Source organism: Carassius auratus, chromosome 15 (genome assembly GCF_003368295.1).
Source record: "Carassius auratus strain Wakin chromosome 15, ASM336829v1, whole genome shotgun sequence".
Classification (NCBI taxonomy): Eukaryota; Metazoa; Chordata; class Actinopteri; order Cypriniformes; family Cyprinidae; genus Carassius; species Carassius auratus.
Window position 1 is genome coordinate 575,454 of NC_039257.1, and position 24,129 is coordinate 599,582.

Consider the following 24,129-nt stretch of genomic DNA (forward strand, 5'->3'; position numbering starts at 1 on the left):
TCAAAAAGTTTTTCCCACTGCAATCTTGACTTTCACTGTAAATGCTTTTATGCAAAGGCAATTAGCAGTTGTGCTCATAAGTTTATATAACTCTTGCAGAATCTGAAAATAATGGAATAATGAAAATCCCATGTTATTTATTTATTAAGTACTGTCCCCATTTAACCCCATTTAAAAGTTTACATACCCTTCAATTTTAATACTATGTGTCATTTATTTGATTTTTATAAATTCTGTTCATTAAACATCTATTATGTGAAATAGCTTATTCAGGACAGTACTAAATAAAAAATAACCTGCCGTTTTCATGATCCCCCTTATTTTGTTTCCATTATTAACATATTGCACATTCTGCGAGGGGTATGTAAACTTATGAGCACAACTGTATAGTATATATTATTATCAATATTGATCCTATAATTGATACTTTAACTGAACTGAGATGAATCAGAATTAAACTATATTGAGCTGAATGATGATACGATCTTGTAAAATCAACAAATAATAACAAATAATTGGCAATAATTCAAACAATGGATCATGCATGAAATTCGGAAGTAGAAAAACTGATTTTTTTACAACAAAAAAATACATATTTTTACAATGTAGTTACAATTACACACATTATGCAGGATCATTTACCATCTCAGTTTTCTTCACAGGGTAGCATGTAAAAAGAGTGAATTACTGTGAAAGGTGTGTGTTTTGTGTGTATTCGTGAAAGAGAATTAATGAGCGTGTTGCTGAAGTCAATGCTGTGTTGTTAGGAAAGATTGTGTTATTATTTGAAGGCAATGCATCCTGATGAGAGCTATAGTGTGTGTTATTGAGCAAGCATGCACTGGCAAGATGTGAAACACAGATGTGAAACTGAACACACAGATACAAACAAAGCCACGGCTGCTTCTTCACAGCACCGCCCAGCTCCTGACCCGGTTTGTACTGTCTTGCTCTTCTTTACACAGCCGTGCTGTCTTTATTGTTTTTATGAGGAATTCCATTATGGCTGTATGCGCTGCATAACCTCTCCAAAACTTATCAGGATCAAGTCTACAGTTACACACTCAGCAATCATTGCTGTATTTATTACATTAGTGTGTAAACACACACCCTCGCTATTATATTCTAGACTGTTCCATTATCTCTGTTAGAAGGCTGTTGTGATGCTATTGTGCTTTTAATGTCCACAGCTTTTTCTTGAAACATCCATCAATCATCTGAAGAAACAGCTGAAGTGGTCTTTTAATACTTTAAATTCGTGGAATAGTACATTATTCAACCGGGTTGTAAATGTAGCATTGCATCAGTGTCTCATCAATGGATGCTCTGCAGTGAATGGGTGCCGTCAGAATGAGAGCTGATAAAACATCACAATAATCCACAACACTCCAGTCCAACAGTAAACATCTGGAGAAGACAAAAGATGCTTGTTTGTTAGAAAAACAAAGTAAAGATGTTTTTAATTTAAGAATGTTGCTTCTGGTCACAAAATAAATAAAATAAAAGTCCATAATCCATAATACTTCATTCATTCATCAAAATGTGACTTTTGGCTTGAAAAAGGGTACTTGATCTGTGCACATTTCACTGATTCAGCTGTGTTTGGGGGATTTTTAGTTGGTGTGTGAAGTCATTTGAACTATGTTCCAATAATGTTTCATAAACAGAAAGTGGCTTTTATTTTAGACACTTTATCTATTCTTTTAACATTTAAAATGGTTTAACTTCTTTTTGACAAAGCAAGCTTCTAGTACCTTTAAAATATACTTAGTTTGATTTTTTATAATCGAATGCAATCCCAGTTTATAAATATATGTTCGAATGTTCCCATTATTTTATGAAAGCGTTATTTCTGAATGTTCACAAATGTTTTAAAAACTTTTTTTTTCTTGGTTGCATGAATGTTAAGGAAACATTCTATTTTATAATTTTGTGAACCATATGAAAAAGTTACCTTTGATTGCTCTCAGACAATTCTGAAACAAGTAACATGAAAAAAAAAATGCTAAATGAGTGTCCAAAAAGTTTCGGAACAGAAAAGTTCCATGAATGATGTATAAATAACATTTTTGTGCTAATTTTTTAAGAACAAATAATTTTGAACAAACATTCTAATAACATTACTAAAAAAAACATTGTTCACCACTTTCAGAATTAAAGGTATAGTTCACCCAAAAATGAACATGAATAACTGACATGAGTTACTCTCCCTCATATCATTCCATCCAAACCCGTAAGACCTTCGTTCATCTTCAGAACACAAATTAAGAAAGTTTTGATGGAATCTGAGAGCTCTCTGACCCTCCATAGACAACAATGTAACTGAAATGTTCCCAGACCCAGAAACGTAGCAAGAACATCGCTTCAACAGTCCATGAGACATCAGTGGGTCGATTTAAATTTTACAAGAATACTTTTGTGCCAGGTGCGCAGATGGGATTTTTTAACTGAGGGGGACCAAGCTTTCCAGCAGTCAAAGCAGCTCCTGCGATCGCACCAAACACTCCGGTGATGACGGGGTTGATGGATTTGTTGGGATTGTCACCTAAAACACATCCAGAAAACACCCAAAGTGATCAGATGAGACTCTTTCTGAGTGTTTTATATTCAGTGACTGTTTTATATTCAGACTCTTTCTGAGTGTTTTATATTTATATTCAGATGCTGCAGACCCTCACCCTTGTACCAGTTCCTTAGAGAGGTCATGACGAAGAACCGGATCGCCTGATTGGATCCCTGTTTGAGGACGGTCGCTGTGAGGCCTTGATATGTCCCTCTGATTCCTGAGAGACACATTCAGAACATCACTTACTACAAACACACATTATATACATCCCATCATATGCACTTTAAACTCTTTACAGAGTTGAGATGAACAAACATTTTATATTGTTTCCAATACTTACAATTATTCACTTACAACAACAACAAAAAAGCACCCTTGAATGATAGACTATGTCAAAATAATCCAAAACTTATAAACAACATACAATCAATTCTAAAGCAATTGCTTGCTAGAATACTTTTTTTTTTCATTTGACTTATTTGTAGCTCCTAATATAAAAGTAAAGCCTGAAATGGTCCTGGCAAAATACAAGTAAAAATAAATAAATAAATAAATAAATAAATAAATAAATAAATAAATAAATAAATGATGGTGAATTAAATGTAATGCATAATATTCAGACTGTCATGATGTGTATAAAGCATTGACAGAAAGACTGAAGTACAGAGCAGGAAATAAAATAAAATAAAATAAAAAGGATGCAAATAATAAAACGATGAAATGATTCGCGAACCCTCTCTGAAGTCGCGATCTGACTCAAATGATTCGCGAACCCGCGATCTGACTCGACTCAAATGATTCGCGGATCCGCTCTGAAGTCGCGATCTGACTCAAATGACTCAAATGATTCGCGAACCCGATCTGAAGTCCCGATCTGACTCAAATGACTCAAATGATTCTCGGACCCGCTTTGAAGTCGCGATCTGACTCGACTCAAATGATTCGCGAACCCGCACTGAAGTCCCGAACTGACTCAAATGACTCAAATGATTCGCTGGCCCGCTCTGAAGTCCCGATCTGAGTCAAATGATTCGTGGACCCGCTTTGAAGTCGCTATCTAAATGATTCGTGGACCCGCTCTGAAGTCCCGATCTGACTCGACTCAAATGATTCGCTGGCACGCTCTGAAGTCCCGATCTGACTCAAATGATTCGCGGAACCGCTCTAAAGTCGCTATCTAAATGATTCGCGGACCCGCTCTGAAGTTGCTATCTGACTCGACTCAAATGATTCGCGTACCCGCTCTGAAGTCCCGATCTGACTCAAATGATTCGCGGGCCGCTCTGAAGTCGCAATCTGACTCAAATGACTCAAATGATTCGCGGAACCGCTCTAAAGTCGCTATCTAAATGTTTCGCGGACCCGCTCTGAAGTTGCTATCTGACTCGACTCAAATGATTCGCGAACCCGCTCTGAAGTCGCGATATGACTCAAATGATTCGCGCACCCGCTATGAAGTCGCTATCTGACTCGACTCAAATGATTCGCGGACCCGCTCTGAAGTCCCGATCTGACTCGACTCAAATGATTCGCGGACCCGCTCTGAGGTCGCGATCTGACTCAAATGATTCGCGAACCCGATCTGAAGTCCCGATCTGAGAATTTGTGCACAAAGAAAACAAAAAATAAAATAATTTATTTATAAGTCTTTTCCCCGATTTAAGGTCTTTCACCATTTTGGAGAGTACCATGATGAATGCATAAATTTTCCCAGAAAGTAATCAGCATGGTTTATGTTCATCATGCGTGAGCTTTCTCCTGAATGTAAACTAAAGCATCTAGAAGGCAAGTCTGCAACCTTCAGCCAAAAAAGCATAACGGCAAACACTTCCGCTTCTGCTTTGGCATTTTATGGGAACAGAGACCAGATGCCGATTTCTGAATGGATGTCAATGGAGGAGTGACTTCACTATGCTTAATAAACAGCTTTTTAGAGGAAACGGCTTGCTACTAGTTTTAAGAACTGATAACGAACATTCTAATAATCTTTTCTTTTAGAAAACATTTACTTTTTAATAACATAACATTTAAAAACATTCCAAAGCATAATAAGGAATGTTTTATTGTACTACCTTTCACAATAAATACAATTTAATACTTAATTACATTAGAAATCTAGTACTCTCATAATTTTACTCAAGTAAAAGTAATTCAAAGTTTTACTTGAGGACAAGAAGGAACCACATTTTTGATGTTCTTAAGTATTAAAGGTTAAAAAAGAAAAAAAAATCTTTATTAATGAAACAAAACTAACACATTTTTCTAAGTTTAATCACAACATATAATCATTGCCGTTAACAGTGTTTACTGTCTGTTTGATGTCATTGACTAAGTGCACAAATTTTACTGTACATTTCTGTCATATATGGACATCAACTTCACAGTCACCACTGATAAGCTACTATTAAATATAATGTAGAAACAATAAAATAGAAACTTATGTTTTCTGTAAAGCTATACAAATAAACTTGAATTAAAAATGTAGTGCAGTAAAAAGTAAGACATTGCGCTTTGGAATATATATATATATATATATATATATATATATATATATATACTATAGTGAAGTAAAATTCTTCACACACAAAAAAACACTCTGATAAAGTACAGATAAATTTGTAATTAAATTGAAAACACTTCGCTACTGTCCACCTCTGTTTCTGAGTCTCTAAATATTTTTAGGCCACGCTCGTTTTGTACAGTATCTCGGTCACAGCTCCTCTGTCCGGTAGAGGGCGCTCTCGGCGGCAGTGCTTGGTCTGTCCGTGCGGGGGCGCTGTGAGGCCGGTCCCGCTGGAACAGAGCGTGAATCCCGGGGGCTGGAGCGCAGGATGGCGGCGGTCGGTGCTGCTGCTGCTGCTGAGGCCGAGTCTTCGGACAGCGAACCGGAGCAGGAGCACGGATCCCCGCAGAAACTCATACGGAAGGTCTCCACGTCTGGTCAGATCCGGAGCAAGGTAATACACCGCGTGCGTGTGTGTTTAGGTTGGGTTTGCAAATCGAAAATCGCCTCAGCTCAGAGCGAGCGGCCCGTCTGAGATCCGCGACATTTCCTGCGTGTCCAGAGCCTCCGGTTCCGACCGACACCGGTCACCGGTCGCTGAGACGAGAGCGTGTGGATATAACGGAACCGCGCGGGTCTGAGATGAGCGCACTGCGCGCGCGCGTGTTCTGCTGGATTGCAACATTGTAACTGTTTGTTTGGAATCTGTGAATTTGAAAATGAAACACTGTAACATCTGCAGCTCAGTGAAAGCGCGGCGGTTACATTCAAACGCTTAAAAAGGACCATACTTTCTGCAGCAGTTACAGTTATTTTACTATAGTAAAACTGTGCTAAAAATATATATATAATCATAAATAATCTTAAAAAGGAGGAAAATATAGAAAATAATGTATAAAAGCTTTTAAAGCTATTTTAAGGAAATTACATATTATCATATATAATATTCTAAACAATAGCCAAACACTTTGTTTCGATTGTCCCTTTAACACATTCTGTTGACTAAGTAAGGTTGCAGCTATGTATTTCCTAGCTCTCAATAGAGTGTTTGTAGAGTATTAGTATTAGTAGACTGGTGTTGTTAGGGCTAGAATAAGATGCAGAGTTATTGGAAGTCAGTGAATGTCTGATTGGAGTTAGTGGATATTAATCAGACAGTCTGCTAACACTATAATCATGAGAGTTTGGAGACGTCTAAGTGCAACGTTGCTTACTGCCAACAGAATGTTCAAAAGTGACCATCAAAATAAAATGTTGTTACCGCAAAATATGTTCAAAATATTTCTTAATTTGGTGGAAACTGTGGCTACCCGCATGTCTATCTCTCCGTCTATTTGTCTGTCGGCCAGTTTGTTTTACAAGTTCAAACCTTACAATTATACTCTCTGCTAGGCATAGGTTTATTCATACATCATAGATATCATTTATTATTATTTAGGGGTGGAACATTTCTAGCAAAACATTCCAGAAATATTGGATACTTTACTTCCTGGGATGTTTGGAAAGTTTCCAGAATTGTTGCAACCCTATTATTATTACTACAGTAAAACTGCGGTAACTTGGGTTTAGCCTCCACTATCATTAAAAACATAATTATGTAAAGCAAAATAAGGCTGGAGATTTCATGCATGTTTTGTATTAAAGCGGATGTTGTGTAGCCTACAGCTTTAAGATCTGAGCTGCTAAACCAAAGATCTGATCGCTATTCACACTTATTAAAAATCAGTAGTTACGATCAGAATCTTAGTAATAGTCTTGACATTTCATGCTTGTTCCGTTCCTGACAAACAGCTGAATGTAAGATAAAGTGATAAAGAATAAGAGAACATGTTCTTGCAGAATAGACTTCCTGAAAGCTTGATCTTGCCGTTTTGGCAGATTTCTTTGATTTAGTGCATTCCTGCAGTATGCTGGATCTGGTTTCATTAATGCGTAATCTATTCAAAAGACTCAAAAATAAACCATCAAAATCATATTTTTGCTATCTCTAAATATCAGTTGCTTTCTGTGTGAATTAGGTCTGGATTTATGGTTATGGTTAGGATAAAGTAACAGAGGCTCACAAACCTGTGCGTATGGTTAGTGAGATGAGATCACATTCTAGGTTTGTGAGATGATTCTCTGATGCTTTCACCTAGAAAATGAACCGCTGTTGTTTCTCATGACGAAGGGAAATTCACAGCCAGAGTCTTTTATTATATTTGAAAATGTATATATTTTTAAAATATGTTTTGTCAAAATGAGTTGTTTTTTCTCCACTTCGGCAGCACTTATAAACACCAGACTCATATCTAGGCCTATATTCTGAAGGATTTTACTGAGGGTTTGTTTATATGGAATTAATCTTAATTTCTATAAAATATTGTAACTGTATTTTATTTAATTGCATTTTTTATTTTTTATTTGGCTGTTGACTCTGCTAAAGTTATTCACAGATAAAAAGAGAAATGCCAAATGTCTTCCGTAAAAACGTTTGACTCTGATATTTCGACAATATTTAACAATTAAGATTTCTGTTTTGGACATTTATTCAAATTAGTATACACTTAATAAAAAAAATACCTAAATAGTGTATTTAACCAACATTTCAGAAAACCTGTAATACAAAAAAAAGAAGAAGTGTTTTTCTTAATGGAATCAACTGTAGAAGTTTAATGATTGTTTGGTGATGGCCATTTTTTCTGTATTGGCTTTTAAAAAGTTGAGCAAAAACTAAACTGAAACTGAATGCCACATGGGTGATTTTAGCATGACGTACCTGTTTGAATATGCACAGCCAAAAAATGTTGTCCATACTTTCATTAAAGCATTAATAATACAAAAAATGAATTCAGAAACACAAAAGGTCAAATTTAGCTCATTGTCCAGGAAAAGTTCGACGTCCCATTTTGGTGTTTGCATCAAATTTACAAAAGTGATTTAATTAAACAGAAACTGTCTACTTTAAGACACTTCAAAGTGTCTACTATAGACTGTCAAACAACTTTTGTGAAATAAATGTTCCATTCCATTGTCATTAAGTGTAAAATATTTATGTAAAAATTTAAACAATACTTATTCTGACCTGTACTTATATATATATATAAAAAAAAAAAAAAAAAAAAGATATATATATATATATATATATATATATATATATATATATATATATATATATATATATTTATTATTATTATTATTATATATTTTTTCATATATATATATATATATATATATATATATATATATATATATATATATATATATATATATATATATATATATATAAACTATTATTGTGCTGAATTACATAAATCATGGTATCTGAAAATTTAATTGTCATAACATAATTACTCAAAAAAAAAAAAAAAAAAAATTAAACCGGACACATCTAATGTATGGCTCAAAGTTTAAAAGCTGTGTTATACTTTGTTGCTTTTGATGCTTGGAAACCCCTTTTTGTCTTTGAGCAGACATGGACATGAGGGTGAATGATAAGGTTTGTTATTTTAAGTGCACTACTCCTTGAAGTCTAGCGAGGCATTAGTAAAGTTAACCTAACAGTAAAGCGTGGGTGGCCCGGGTGCAGCAGGGTCAGCCTGTAAACACCGCTGAATTCTGAGAAGCAGAAGCCGTGTCTCGTCTCTGTGCTGTCATCGTGTCTGTGTTCTGTGCTGCGCGTGGTGAGGAGGAGAAAGGTCACGCTTCAGATCGATCACGGGCACTTTGAGGCTCCTCAGACAGGGGTGAGATGAAAGCGTTACAGTAACCGCAGGCATCTGTCCACTGAAAGGTCACGTTTAACCAGGGGGCGCTCCGCTGATTCCAGCGCACTCGTTAGGAGTTAAATCCACGTTTTACTGAACAGCATCTTTGTGACTGTAAACACTATGCAGTACAGTTTTCACAGCTGTTGAACACTCGCTGTCGCACAGCTGCACGCTGTCAATCTAGAGGCTCTTGATGCGACTGTTTAATCATCTGTATTTATTTACATTTAAATGTCTTCATTTAGCAAACGCTGTGGATAAATGACTTCGTTCGCTCACCCTCTGGCTATTCAAAGATCAGGATGAGTTTGTTTCTTCATCAGGTTTGTAGAAATGTAGCATTGCATCAGTGTCTCGTCAATGGATGCTCTGCAGTGAATGGGTGCCGTCAGAATGAGAGCTGATCAAAACATCACAATAATGCACAGCACTCCAGTCCATCGGTGAACATCTGGAGAAGACAAAAGCTGCAACATATCCAGCATTAAGACAAACATATGAGATTTCTTTCTCTTCCAGTCCAAATAACTGTTATCTCACAAGTTTTGACATTGAACATTTGATAAAAAGCTCAAAAGTTATACAGTCAGTTTCAAGTAGTACAACAAAGCAGAATGTAAACGCCATCTGTTGATTGCAGTTTGGTGATGTTTGCGAAGTATATGTAAATATATTCCTTATATACTGTGTGTGTTATACTGCACGTGCTTGCTTTCTCTTTAGTATTTAATCAGTTTAGCAACACATACTAGTTTTTGTTCATATTTTGAATTAGATTTTTAATGTTCTGTTTTCGTTTTAATTTGGTGTTTATTTTTTAAAGTATGTCTATGTAGTTTTTTCTATTTATAATTAAATTATTTAGTATTAGTTATTTTAGTAAAACATGAACTGAGTGTTTTTATATTTTATTTCAGTTATTTCTTAATTAAAAGACTTACTTAATGATTTAAATAAATTAATAATATTTTGTACTGCTACCAGATGATTAATCACGATTAATCGCATCCAAAAAAGTTTTTGTTTATATAATATAGGCCTATGTGTGTACTATAATATTTGTCATGTACCATATATATAAATTTCACATGAATAGTATATATTTAGAAATCATGAACATGTATTTAGTTATATTTTTATGTTCAAATAATTTATATGATATATAAATATATTTTTCTTAAATATAAACATGCATGTGTTTCTGTTTATATATATGTAATAAATATACACAGTACACACACACATATATACAATGTAAACAAAAACATTTAATGTGATTAATCATTTGACGGCACTAATAGTTTGAATGAAATTTTATTGTTATATTTTTGGTTTCATTTTAATTTCTGTATAAATTTTTGGTGCATTTCTATTTTTGTTTTAAAATATTTTTTTATTTTATTAGTCATTAGTTGTAGTTTTTTTTTAGCACTTCAACATGAATTGTTGCATTGGCAACTAGCTGAAAAATAAGTTTGCATTTTTAAATATTTATTTTCATTATTTTCATGTAATGTTTATTTCATTTCAAGTATAGAACAAGTGTTTTAGTTAATAACCCTGATTAAAGCTGCATCAGACGCTCATGTCATTCATGCTTCAGCGCGTGCGGATGTAAAGATGTAAAGTTAGCGTGCGGTCAGGAAACGGCTCTATTATCTGCATCAAGGCTTGGAGTGAGCTATTTTGGTAGCTCTTGTCAAAGCCTGAGCGCTGCACAAGCGGGTCAAGCTTCCTGTGGGTTGATCGCTGTTGTGTGTTTCAGACTCCATCGCGTGTGTGTGTGTGTGTGAGCTGAAATGACAGGTGTCTTCAGTGGCAGAGAAAAGGGCATTTACTGTCAGCGGAAACCAGCATGAGTGAGAGTGTGTGTGTGTGTGTGTGTGTGTGAAAGCTTCATGTCAGTCAGAGGTTTCTTGCTCTGACCTGTGTCTCATGGATTGCACTAGGGGCCAGGTTAGTCTGTTACACTCTCCGAACATCCATCTGTGTTTGTGCTTGTGCTGCTTTATCTCACTAAATCATTTCTACTCCATACTGACTGTGCATGCATATTCAGTAAAACCAATCTGTACTTGCTTGTGATGCTGATATGGCAATGCATCTCAATAAACCCTGTTGTCTGCTGTGTTCTGTTAATTTGTAAAGCATTCAGATTGAGTTGCATTTGTCTCATTATGGTGCTGCAAATTCATGCGTGAAATGTTTGCATGCTTTTTTCTCGCTGTAGAAGCAAAGCGACCTTGACTTTTGAAGATATGATGCTTTATCAGCCTGTTTCTGCAGTAAGTCTGGTTTTGTAATGTGTTTTTAAAGTCTGAATGTTGCAGTATCCCGCGTCCGATTTCTTTAAGTGTGTGTTTGCTGTCGTACAGCACGATGAGATTGAATGTCTGTGGGATTTTTTTCAGTTGTCTGATCTAGCCGGTAAAAACAGTGTGTCTGATTACTCAGTGAATGAACACAACACACATGCTTTAAAGAGTTATTCATGTCTGGAGCTCAAACTCTGCAGGAATCAATCTCAAATGTGAACAATATTAATAGTTATGCTTACAAATCAGAAACCAGATGTCAGAGTGAAGTGTTGAGCTCTGCTGCTCCCTTCAGGTGCAACATGGAACTGCAGGCTGTGTGTGTGTGTGTGTGTGTGTGTGTGTTTCTGAGGTTGGAGTGAATGTGGTGTCTTGGTGTGAAAATATAATTCCATTACAGGTTTGTGGGAGATGTTATGATGTGTAAAGAGCCGCTCGAGGAGGATGATGATGCCATTTATTACGTAAATGAACGCGAGTGACTGGAACAAAATGAATTTTTTACATACCTCTCTCTCTCTCTCTTCTTCTAGACAATTTTAAAAGAAGGAAAGTTGATGAAACAGACTAATTTTCAGCGCTGGAAGAGACGTTACTTTAAACTGCGGGGAAGAACGCTGTACTACGCTCAGACGGCCAAGGTCTGTTAAAAACACACACACACACACTTTTAAGTAGCTGTGTAAATGAGAACATAGCCTATGCTATATTATTTATATTTAAAGCTATTTATAATTTGTACACACTAACCTAAACCCTAAAAGAGCATTTAAGTATATTATATTATAATAAAATTAAACATTAAATATATATATATATATATATATATATATATATATATATATATATATATATATATATATATATTTGTGAATGTATATTTTATCATAGATATGATTTATATTATACTGTCTGTGTGTGTGTGTGTGTTTTATTCAAATAACAAATATAATGTACATATGTATACCTTTGATGAGATCATCGGAGGAACGTTTTGTAAGCTTTAGTTTATTTCTGGAGACAATTTGTGTTTGCAGATATTTGTAGATGTGTGTAGAAGTAAACGTTATTGATGTTTGCTGATTTGTTTTCAGTCAATTATCTTTGATGAAGTGGATCTGACGGATGCCAGTGTCGCAGAATCAAGCACGAAGAACGTCAACAACAGCTTTACCGTGAGTTCACACACACACACACACACACACACACACACACACACACACGTGCACACACACACACACACACACACACACACACACACAATTGGTTCTGTTTATTACATTCATATGACATATACTTCCGTTCGACGGTCTGGGTTCAGTGTGATTTTAAAAATACAGTAAAATTGTAAAATATTACTATAATTAAAAATAACTGTTCTCTATTTGAATATACTGTAAACAGTAATTTATTTCTGTGTTTCACAGCTGTATTTTCAGCATCATTCCTCCAGTCTCCAGTGTCACATGATCTTCAGAAATCATTCTGATATGATGAACATTTCTGATTATTATCAATGTTGAAGACGGTTTTGTGGTTTCATATTTTTGTGGAAACGGTGATGAATTGTATTAATCGAGATTCTTTGATGATTAGAAAGTTCTGAAGAACAGCATTTATTTGAAGCATCATAAAAGTGTTCAGCGTCACTCTTACGTCTCTGTGATGTTCTGATCTGTAGATATGGGATAAAATCATAAGATTATTATTTTTTTGTTTATAATATAAAGTCTTAGTGCTAAACTTCACGGATAACCCCTAAAATAAAACGTACTAAACCTTTTTAAAGAGCTCTTTTTAGCTTTGAGAGTCTCTCTCTTAGGTCAGACTTCTGGAGACGCTTTGGTGCTAAAAGTGGAGTTGAGTAAACACACACTGGGTTTCTGTGACGTCGTTCTCAGCGAGGAAATGAAGCTTCTGAGAAAATTCTGGATCTGATAAACAGCGCGGCCTGAGATGTGCGTGTTCTGAAGTGTATTTATAGCTGACATTTGGACTGATTCAAGTTTAATTGCAGGGAGGAGCTCATGCTTTTCCATGCTCTGTCCGTTCTGGGCTGCGTGCGTGTGTGTGTGTGTGTGTGTGCGTGTGTGTGTGTTTTCATATGCATTTCTTCTGGCCGCTGCTGGCTTGTGGGAGGGTCTCTGAGTCATCGTGATGGAAACAGGGAGGAGTCTTTGAAAGAGAGAGGGAAGGAAAGAGACATGGATCAGCTGAGGAAGGAGAAGTAGGAATGATTTGCGGCTGAGCCGGTTCATGGATCTGATCAACCTACACAGACCGGAAACCAGAGAGCGATAGAGAGACTAAAGAAGAGCGTCTGGAGTTTGCCGGCAAATAAGTAAGAGGAAAGAATGTGTGGAATGAGAGAAAGAGAGAAAGAGAGCGAGCGTGTGCTTACTTAAAGGGATAGTTCACCTCAAAATCATCACCTCGTGTCTTTCAACGCTTCTTTCTTGAGCTAAAAACCGCAGTGTATGGATATAAAAAAAGCCAGATATCTTCTTTTTGTTCCACAGAAGAGTCGCAGGTTGGATTTGAATCATACTTTTGGTATACAGTTACTCACAGATGAGGGAAATCTGGCAAATATTTGCTTTGTGGATATCTGGCGATGTCTTTAGATGTGGAAATGATTCATGAAGTAAACTGATGTGTTTTTACTGTGTGCTCTTTTTTTAGGGCTAGGATTAGATTTTGGTCATCTGTTTTGGTCATCACCATAAATAGCTTTATATGTTAACAATTCAAGTCTGTCGTGTGTTTTTATTTAGATAGGGGTGTGTGTGTGTTTTGAACATTGTGTCCAGTGTTGTGTTTTGGCCTTGGGATCAGAATTACAGGAGCCTCTGTATATATATGTGTGTGTGTGTGTGTGTGTGTGTTTAGATTAGATCTGCATGTTAATAATACTTTATAGAGCAGGGCTGTCATTTGGTTAAAATATTTGCCAAATTAAGTAATATGCCATTAAATTGATCAAAATGAATTGCATACACCTCTGTTCAAAAGGTTAGGGTGGACAAGACTGTTATAAAGAAACTAATATTTTTCTTCATTAAGGATGCATTGAATTGATCAGAAGTGACAGTAAAGACATTTATAATGTTACAAAAGATCTTTATTTCAAATAAATGCTGTTCTTTTGAACTTTCTGTTCATCAAAGAATCCTGAAAAATAAAATGTAGCACAGTTTCCACTAAAATATGAACTGTTTTCAACATTGATGATAATCAGAGATGTTTCTTGAGCAGTAAATCATCATATTTTCATGATTTCTGAAGATCATGTGACACTGGAGACTGGAGGAATGATGCTGAAAATACATCGGAGCATCACAAAAATAAATTATAGTTTACAGTATATTCAAATAGAAAAAACTTATTTAAAACTGAAATAATATTACAAAATATTACTGCTTTTACTGTGTTTTTTATCAAATAAATGGTGAGCCTTATTTCAAAAATATAAAAAAAGATTTACTGACACAAAACTCTTGAATTGTTGTAATGCAATATTTCCGGAATAAAAGTGTTTCTTTTATTTTTATATATTTCCATAGCATTGAACACAAGTCTATGACTATCAATCTAGGTAAAGATGTAGACTGACGTCTTTGGCTTTTATTTAGTATTCAAGCTTGAATTACTAATAGGTGAGGAAAAATTCATTAACTTTGCATGCATTCATTCATTCAGCAGAAACTTTCCTCCAAAGCGTCTAGTAAATGTGGAAAACAACAGAGCTATTAATCTTACAGACGCAATAACAGAATACACTTTTATTAAAGGAATACACGACCGGAAAACAAATAGTTAAAAACTATTGTAGGATTTTAATGTGTGTAGGGTTAAAGAAACTGGAGAGAAATTGATCTGATAAATGTCACAAAAGTTCCTTCTGGTTCAAGAGCCGTTGACTCAAGTGTTTCTGTCTGATTTTGGAGCAGATCAGATTGATTTGGCTTGGACGGTCAGCTGGTTTTCCTCTCCGTGTGCTTCAGGACTCCGCGTGCTCTAACAGACGTCACTAGCTTGTGTTGTGCAAGAGTTGGGCTTTAAAGTGTTGAAGTCTAAAACTGAGGTGAAATGTTCGTGACTCACGAAGACTCATGTTCATGAAGAATTGCAACATTTAAAGCTTTCAAACCAGACTCTCAAACACTCTTCCTGCTTGCTCTGCCAATGGTTAGTCAGACAGATTGGTTAGTCCCGCCCCCAAACTCACGTCATTGGTTTATCAGAAGTTGCAGTGTACATTATGAATACCATTATAATGCATTACACACAGAGGCTTCAAGTGCGGTTTTAGCATATTTGTTAATCATGGGTTAATATTTTGGATTTGCTTGTTGTTTCATGCTTCGGACAGTAACGTGAAACCCAGTGCTACAGTGTGCCTTCATCGAGCTAGAGGAGATAATTCACCCCAAAATCTAAGTTACCTGAAATTTCTCCCTCTCACTGTATCCAAGAATGTGTTTCTACATCAGGTTTGAGGAAATGTAGCATTGCATCAGTTTCTCACCAGTGGATGCTCTGCAGTGAATGGGTGCCGTCAGAATGAGAGCTGATAAAAGCAACAGTTTGAGGTTAAAAACGTCTTAATGCTGGATGTGTTTCAGGTTTTGTCTTCTCCAGATGTTAACTGGTGGACTGGAGTGCTGTGGATTATTGTGATGTTTTTATCAGCTCTCATTCTGACGGCACCCATTCACTGCACAGCATCCATTGACGAGACACTGATGCAATGACACATGTCTCTGAACCTGATGAAGAAACAAACTCATCCTGATCTTGGATAGACTGAGTGAAGTACTTTACTATTGCTTTGAGCCAGGGTTAACTGTAGTGTATTTCACTAGGTGCTTTATGCTGTGTGTTAAAGTGTTAGAAACAGGATGTTTTCAGCTCTAACTGAATCCCTGAAGCTCTTTGAGTCGTATGACACGGTTCAGCTGGCGTTACGACAGCGCTGATAATGTGTGTTTGTCTAAGAGATAGAAGTGGCATCGAGATCTACATCAAAGACATTAACCAGACACACACTGACTCTGTGTGTGTGTGTGTGTCTTCCGCTGTGTCAGCTGATCCATGCGTCTGTATATTTTAGTTGGTTTTATGAGGCAGATTGTGTACTCCTCTGTGAAATGAATAATATGATCGGTTTGTATATATATGTGTGTGTGTGTGTGTGTGTGTGTGTGCTGGCGGAGGAAAGAGTTATTTTTAACTGTGTGGGAACAGAGGGTCTTTGTCAGCAGCTGGAGGAAACGGATTGGGAAGTTAGTGTACACACACACACACACACACAAGCGTTTGAATGCTTGATGGTTTGGCTGTCGTGATACAGCTGAAAGAGTTTGAGTTCCAGACGTTTGTGGCCACTAGTGAACATGATTCTACTTTGCATTCTGTTCTAATTTTATCACAAGTGGTGATTTCAGTGAGAACATCAGTTTGCATGAATGCCTTTGGTTTGTTTTGGGGCGTCTTTGGTCCTTTTACTTTACTGACAGAGCTGACATGAAGAAAACATCATCTTTCTGTCATCAAACTCCTCTAAAGCTTTTATTTTTAGGTTTAATTTGGTTTAACACTCACGTTTTTGAAGATAGACTTGAATGTGCATGAAACAAACCTACATTTGTATAATTCTTGACTGAAAACATTTTGTAACATGATTTTGATGTGCCATTTACATGGTAATGCAATGTCTGATTTTAAAATGGGTCTTGAAGGATGAATTTTGAGATTTGATGTTTTCAAGTTATATATAACTTCTGATGATTTCTAAAATGTGATAGAGAAAAAGGCAACGAGGAAGTCTTTTTTTTAAACAAAGGTCAAAGCTCCTTTTGTAATGTAGATTTCTGAGGGTGCACTCTTGTCATAAATTAATCTATTACTTTTCCTACATAATTTTAAACAAAACATATTGGTAAAATATATATTTGAGAGTCTTAGACCTTTCCAACGATATATAGTTTGTCAAGATTAGATTAGATTTGATTGTAATATAGTATAGTCAACGTAGGCGTACCGTATACGGGACGGGGTGACATTTAACAGGTTAAATTCCTGGTTTTTAATGTGCTCAGAAATTTTTAAGTATATCTTAATATTTTCCTTTTAATGATATTTGACATTTATGTACTTAATAACTTGAAAGCTTAAAATGGGATGCAAAAGAGATTCAAAATGTTGATGAAACTTACAATAAGGTTTAGTTTGCTAAAAAATAGTTAACATAATGAACAATATATTATTTATAATGAAAATATGTTTAAGTTCATTTCATTAATGCATTTTTTTTTAATTAAAAGTTGTCTTTTAACATTATCGACAATGAATAAACCCTTGTATTGTCCTTTAGTTCATGTTGACTAATGCTTTAACGGATGTTTACAAACAAGACCTTATAGAAAAGTGCATTTAAAATCTAGTTAGAAAAGAAGCGAGTCACTTTTATACACTAGTTGTCACTGAATATTTCATTTATATGCACCACTATAACGATGCATGAAGATACACACTGAAGCATGAAAAATACACGCCTCTGTGGACTTTTGTGAGTAATAATGCAACTTGTTTGATACTATTTATACATCTTTTAACGCATTCTCTTACTCATGAGTAGCTAAAAAAAATAACAATGTGAAACTAATCTAATCTTACAGTGTTAAGGTGAAATGAATGGCCTATAGCTTGTTAAAGATATAGTTCATCCAGAAATGAACGGTTCATGAAGATGTGCTCAACCTCATGTAATCCAACATTTAGGATGAGTTTGTTTCTTCATCAGGTTTTGGAGAAATGTAACATTGCATCAGTGTCTCATCAATGGATGTGCTGCAGTGAATGGGTGCCGTCAGAATGAGAGACAAACAGCTGATAAAAACATCACAATACACTGATGCAATGCTACATTTCTCCAAATCTGATGAGGAAACAAACTCACCTACATCTCAGATGGCCTGAGGGTGAGCACATTTACATCAAATTTTCATTTTGGGGTTGAACTATTCCTTTAAAATCTTTCCAATATTCTTCTTAGTGTTACTTAATCGTATCACGGCAGAATTATTGAAATATTTCCAGTCTGTCACCCAGCCCTAGTTGGCACCATACAATCTGGATAACAAGAGCTCTTTGGTGTGTGTGTGTGTGTGTGAGAAGTGGACAGTGTGTTCCTTGTTCCTGAACTTCGTTTGTGGTAGAAGCACATGTTTCTGGAGCCATGAGTGTTCACACACACACACACACACACACACACACTTAAGGTTACGTGTGGGTAAAGCAGCTTATGATACTTGAACTAATCTATTCTGATTTCTTCAGTTTCTCATGAGTTTTTTCTCTCTCTCTCTCCCTCTCTCTCTCTCCCTCTCTCTCTCTCTCTCTCTCTCTCCCTCTCTCTCCCCCGTCTCTCTCTCTCTCGCTCTCTCTCTCTGTCTCTCTCCCTCTCTCTCCCCCGTCTCTCTCTCTCTCTCTCTCTCTCCCTCTCTCTCCCCCGTCTCTCCCTCTCTCTCTCTCTCTCTCTCTCTCCCCCGTCTCTCCCTCTCTCTCTCTCTCTCTCTCTCTCCCTCTCTCCCGTCTCTCTCTCTCCCTCTCTCTCTCTCTCTCTCTCTGTAGGTGATCACTCCGTGTCGTCGGCTGGTTCTGTGTGCTGAAAACAGGAAAGAGATGGAGGAATGGATCGCAGCTCTGAAGAGTGTTCAGAACAGAGAACACTTTGAGGTGAGTTTTCTCCATTCTTAACAAGCAGTTGAGCTGAAAGCAGAGGAAAATCGAATCAGAATACGGTTTCATTTCTAGTTCGATAAGTTGCTCAAGGACAGATTACACTGGAATAAACCGCTGTCGAACAAATCAATAGTTGTAAGGAAAACAATATGAAAACTGTAGAAAATGTGTATATAATAAGTGGCTTGATTTTTCTATCCGTCCAAAAGTATTGCATGCACAGTAACTATTAACATTTGATTTGAATAATATATATATAACCATTCATCTCTGTTCCAGAGTTATGTTGGTATTATTATATATCCTTATTTTGAATGGGCTTTTATTTTAGTTTAGGTTTTAATTTATCTTGTTACATGCTTTTTTTGTTTGTTTTGAATTACTATTATCTTAGTTTTTTTTTTTTTTTTTTTTTTTTTAAGGTTTAAATGATTTTTATTTCAGTTTTTTTTTATTTCCGGTTACTAATTTTAGTGCTTCATATTAAACATATTATAGTTAGTTGCCAATTTCTAATTATCTTTTGGTTAAAACTTTCCATCTAATATTTTATTTTATTCAAATAGTTCAAATTTTCAAATGTTTGGGTTCAGTTAGATTTATTTAAAGTAGTCTCCTCTGCTCACTAAGGTTGCATTTATTTAAACAACAATACTGTCAGAATTGTGAAATATTATTTAAATTTATAATAACTGTTTTCTATTGTAATATCTGTTAAACAGTAATTTATTCATGTGATGCACAGCTGTATTTTCAGCATCATTCCTCCAGTCTCCAGTGTCACATGATCTTCAGAAATCATGACGTTATACTGTTGTTGTGTCTCTGCTGTAGTCCACTCAGTTCAGCATGGATCATTTCTCTGGGATGCATAACTGGTACGCCTGTTCTCACGCTCGCCCCACGTACTGTAACGTCTGTCGCGAGGCTCTGTCTGGAGTCACGTCTCACGGACTCTCCTGCGAAGGTCTGTCGCTCTTCATCATGCTCTCTGATTTGATATGCAATAACTAGATGTTCTGGTTCAGGCTGATTCTTATTGTATGTTTGAGTGTGTTCACTGGTCTGTGTTTGTTGTGCAGTGTGTAAGTTCAAGGCTCACAAGCGTTGTGCGGTCAGAGCCACTAATAACTGTAAATGGACGACACTGGCCTCTATCGGCAAAGACATCCTGGAGGATGAGGATGGGGTGAGTGCTGGTCAAATCCAGCTCTGTTGCACAACTATTATATTAGTGCTTGGATTATATATTTAAAGAATTATATTTATGTCCTTTTTTTGTTAAGTACTTTTTTTGTATGAATATTTATATTTTATATTTTATTTGTGTTTGTCTTCTGTTAATTATTTTAGTTCTAACTAATTTTTATTTTATTTTATTTCAGCTTTATATTAATAAAAAAATGATTTTATTTATAATAATTTTTTAAATAATTTTTATTTCAGTTTCAGCTTTAGTTTTGATTCATTTCCAGTCATTTTAATGCTTCAACTTTAGTTACAATATTTATTAATATATTTTATACTTTATATTTCATTACATTTTAATGTATTTTTTCTTACATTTTTTTATATATATATATATATATATATATATATATATATATATATATATATATATATATATTACTATTTTGGTTTAATTTTCAGTTTTTATTTTAGGTTTAGTTTTTGTTTTATTTTCAGTTAGTAATTTCATGCATGAACTTGTTTTATTTTTGTTCTATGATTGAGTTTTATTTCATCTAATGTTTTATTTTTATTTTATAATATCTTAAATAAATTTAACATTTGATAATAACCAAAACCAAAAGTTAGGCTATATTATTATTAATTATTATAATTTTTTTTTTTGTGCCAAAAAGACAGAATTACATGCATTGCAACAACATTACTGACCTCATTTAGTACTAAATATATACTTCAAATACTTCAGACGTATTAAAATGCAATGTATTTTTATGCCTATGTCAGAGCACTGAGCTGTTGCATGCAAACAGGTTCCTGATTGTGTGAGAATCTCAGTTAACATGTGAACTGGTGACTCCTCCTGTAATTAACTCTTTGTGAACTCTAGATCTCGATGCCTCATCAGTGGCTGGAGGGGAATCTGCCCGTCAGCGCCAAATGCACCGTGTGCGATAAAACCTGCGGCAGCGTCTTGAGACTGCAGGACTGTCGCTGTTTATGGTGCAAAGCCATGGTGAGTGCACGAAACCTCACTCTTTCTGACATTTGTTATGTTTTATTAATTTTACACTATATATTTATTAAAATACCCTACTGTTCTCCAGGTGCATGCTGGGTGTAAAGAGCAGCTCTCTCCGAAGTGCCCACTGGGACAGTGTAAAGTCTCTGTGATCCCACCCACCGCCCTCAACAGCATCGACTCAGACGGTGAGCGTCCAATCAGAACGCTTCCCCAGAGACGACCAATCAGAAAGAGCCATCTCATGGAAATATCCAATCAGAGCTCTGTGTCAGAAATAACTCCTCTCAGAAATCACCAAATATGGCATTATTGCAGAAATTGATAGACTGAAGACTCAAAGTGTTTCAGCGTTGATACTAAAATAATGCTCGCGCGAACAATTTTATTTTTGTCAGTCGTGGGGCGGGGCTTGCTGTTTTAGTTGTTATCTCAAATGTCATTGGTTATTCCCCTTTTCCTAAAGTCAGTATTCGACGCCTGTTAGAAAATGATTAATAATTCACTTGACTTGACCCATGACTTCATCAGTGGACCAGATACATATGAGTAATCATTTCTTTTGCTTGTTTAATTTATTTTTGTTTTTAATGTAATTTAATGCATTGTTTATAGAGTAGATCTTTTGTAGATACTTGATTAACTGGAATTCTTCTGATTGCTAGTGATTGCAGTCTTGTAATAAGAGATACACATATTTTACAGACTGTAATGATGCACACACACACACACACACACACACACACACACATACATACATATATATAAATCTAAATGAATGACAGTGAAGTGTTTAACAAGTGTTTTATCTTTAATCTTTTAAATAGATACATCGTAATATCTTTTGTGAAGAAGACTACACTTACAAAAGAGAAACTGGATGGCAGTTTATTTTAAGTTTTCAATTGACTAAAGATATAAGTTATTGTTACATTATGTTGTTAATAAAAGTTTTAAATTTGAAACTTTTTAAAAGTCTAGTTTGAAAAATGACAATCTGTGCTTTAAAAAGAATAAATGTAAAAATCGAGAATCGAATCGAACCGTGAGCTTAGAATCGAAAATGCAATCGAATCGAGGATTTGGAGAATCGTGACACCCCTAGTACTAAAGTACTAAAATGACTTAAACTTAAACTGAATTTAGATACGATGAAAATGAAATGAAAAGCTAAATAGAAATATATATATATATATATATATATATATATATATATATATATATATATATATATATATATAATATTTAAAAAAAATCAAAAACCAATACAACTTATAAAAGCACAATGAAATAAATTGCTAAAGCTGAAATAAAATGCTTGCTGGAAATATAAAAAAAAAGCTAATTTAAAATATTAATAAATATTATAATGATACTATGTAAATGGCAACACTTTACATAAAGTCCCAAATTCAAAAATAATAATAATGATAAAAGCACATAATACAAAATATTTAAATTACTTTTTTTTTTTAATTAAGATGAAAAAAAAATCCCAAAACAAAAATTTATAAAAATGTGAAAGCACATACAAATGACTAAAATGACTGAAAATGAAATAAAATAAAAGCTGAAAAATTAAAATAAAAGCTAATTCAAACATATTTATAAATAATAAAATAAATAATTTTATAGTAAACACCATTACATAACATTAGTTATTTGATACAGTATTTATTAATCTTTGTTAACATTAGTTAATAGTTCATGTTAGCTCAGGTATAATAAAAAGTATTAACGGATACCACTTTTGATTTAAAAGTGTATTTAATAGAATTTTTTTTTAAATAGTATATGTAATATTAGATTTAAAACTTTCAATTATATAAATGTATATGATATTACTAAATACTATCATTATATCTAAATGGTAACATTTTACCATAAAGTCCCAAAACTACAAACAATAAATCCATTAATAACAAATATCTAACAAGAAATAGAACCTTATTGTAAAGTGTTACCATATCAGTAAAACTAAAACAGCTGTGTTAAGAGCGTGTGTGTGTGTGTGTGTGTGTGTGTATAGGGTTCTGGAAGGCGACGTGTCCTCCGACCTGCACGAGTCCGCTGCTGGTGTTCGTGAACAGTAAAAGTGGAGATAATCAGGGCGTGAAGTTCCTGCGGCGCTTCAAGCAGCTGTTGAATCCTGCTCAAGTGTTCGATCTGATGAACGGAGGGCCACACCTGGGGTAAAACACACACCTGTCCACACACACACACACATGACCCTGGAGCACGAGACCCGTCATAAGGGAAAAATCGGACAATATTTGGCCAAGATGAAAATCTGGATAAAATCTAGATATTGAGGAAATGGATTCTTAGCAATGCACTTTACTAATCAAAAAATGAAGTTCATATTTGTTCAGTGACATCTTTACCTGTGTTTGTTTGTGTGTCTGCCGCAGCTTGCGTCTGTTTCAGAAGTTCGACACGTTTCGTATTCTGGTGTGTGGAGGAGACGGCAGCGTCGGGTGGGTTTTATCAGAGATAGACGCGCTGACTTTACACAAACAGGTACAGTTCATCACAGAAACACATTGATAATCAAACTAACAAACTACAGTGCAAAAAGAAAAAAGAGGTTTCCTCATGCTTTTTTTACATCTTGGCCAGGGGACTACACATTTAACCATGTTTGTTCATGTGTTTTATGAAATGGCACTGTCCCCTTTTAAATAAACCATTAAAACAAATCAAATTACTACCGCCTTCACTGCAACCTGTCAAAATAAAAGTTCATTTCAATTTGAAGAAATTGTGGCGGAAATGTATCGTGCTGAATGCACTTCTCAAATAACAATAATAAAATTATGAAAACTTTATTTTTAGGTAATATTACAGCATTTTTCTTCAATATTGTATCAATATTGTGCAGCAGCGTTTTACCCCAAAATAAAAGGAATTGATACAATTTGAAAAGATTAATTAAATTAATGTTTAAGCTTACATTTGATTTCTACAAATTTTTACTAAATAAATCGTGCTATTAAGCAATAAATCCAGACAAATGAAACTGATTAGACACTGAATTTGTG

General features: G+C 35.0%; 2 protein-coding genes across 3 annotated transcripts in view; one reads left to right on the plus strand and one right to left on the minus strand.

The window, feature by feature from the left end:
* Positions 1-2,358: 2,358 nt before the first annotated feature.
* LOC113114636 (tricarboxylate transport protein, mitochondrial-like) lies at positions 2,359-2,830 on the minus strand. The gene is made up of 2 exons (XM_026281525.1): positions 2,679-2,830; positions 2,359-2,545 (listed from the first exon to the last, which is right to left on the minus strand). The coding sequence occupies exons 1-2, from the start codon at positions 2,794-2,796 to the stop codon at positions 2,403-2,405; spliced, it is 261 nt and encodes an 86-aa protein (XP_026137310.1). The 5' UTR covers positions 2,797-2,830; the 3' UTR covers positions 2,359-2,402.
* Positions 2,831-5,244: 2,414 nt separating this feature from the next.
* Positions 5,245-24,129, plus strand: part of LOC113114624 (diacylglycerol kinase delta-like) — a 30,223-nt gene continuing 11,338 nt past the window's right edge. Inside the window, exons 1-10 of one of the 2 annotated variants that reach the window (XM_026281505.1) lie at positions 5,245-5,523; positions 11,667-11,774; positions 12,228-12,308; positions 18,769-18,873; positions 19,714-19,846; positions 19,962-20,068; positions 20,957-21,082; positions 21,174-21,276; positions 23,118-23,280; positions 23,500-23,608. In XM_026281505.1, coding sequence (XP_026137290.1) covers positions 5,398-5,523; positions 11,667-11,774; positions 12,228-12,308; positions 18,769-18,873; positions 19,714-19,846; positions 19,962-20,068; positions 20,957-21,082; positions 21,174-21,276; positions 23,118-23,280; positions 23,500-23,608 — 1,161 coding nt within the window. In that variant the 5' untranslated portion in view covers positions 5,245-5,397. Of the gene's footprint in view, positions 5,524-11,666; positions 11,775-12,227; positions 12,309-13,089; positions 13,475-18,768; positions 18,874-19,713; positions 19,847-19,961; positions 20,069-20,956; positions 21,083-21,173; positions 21,277-23,117; positions 23,281-23,499; positions 23,609-24,129 lie in introns of those variants that run through there. The other variant, XM_026281506.1, reaches the window with a different exon arrangement.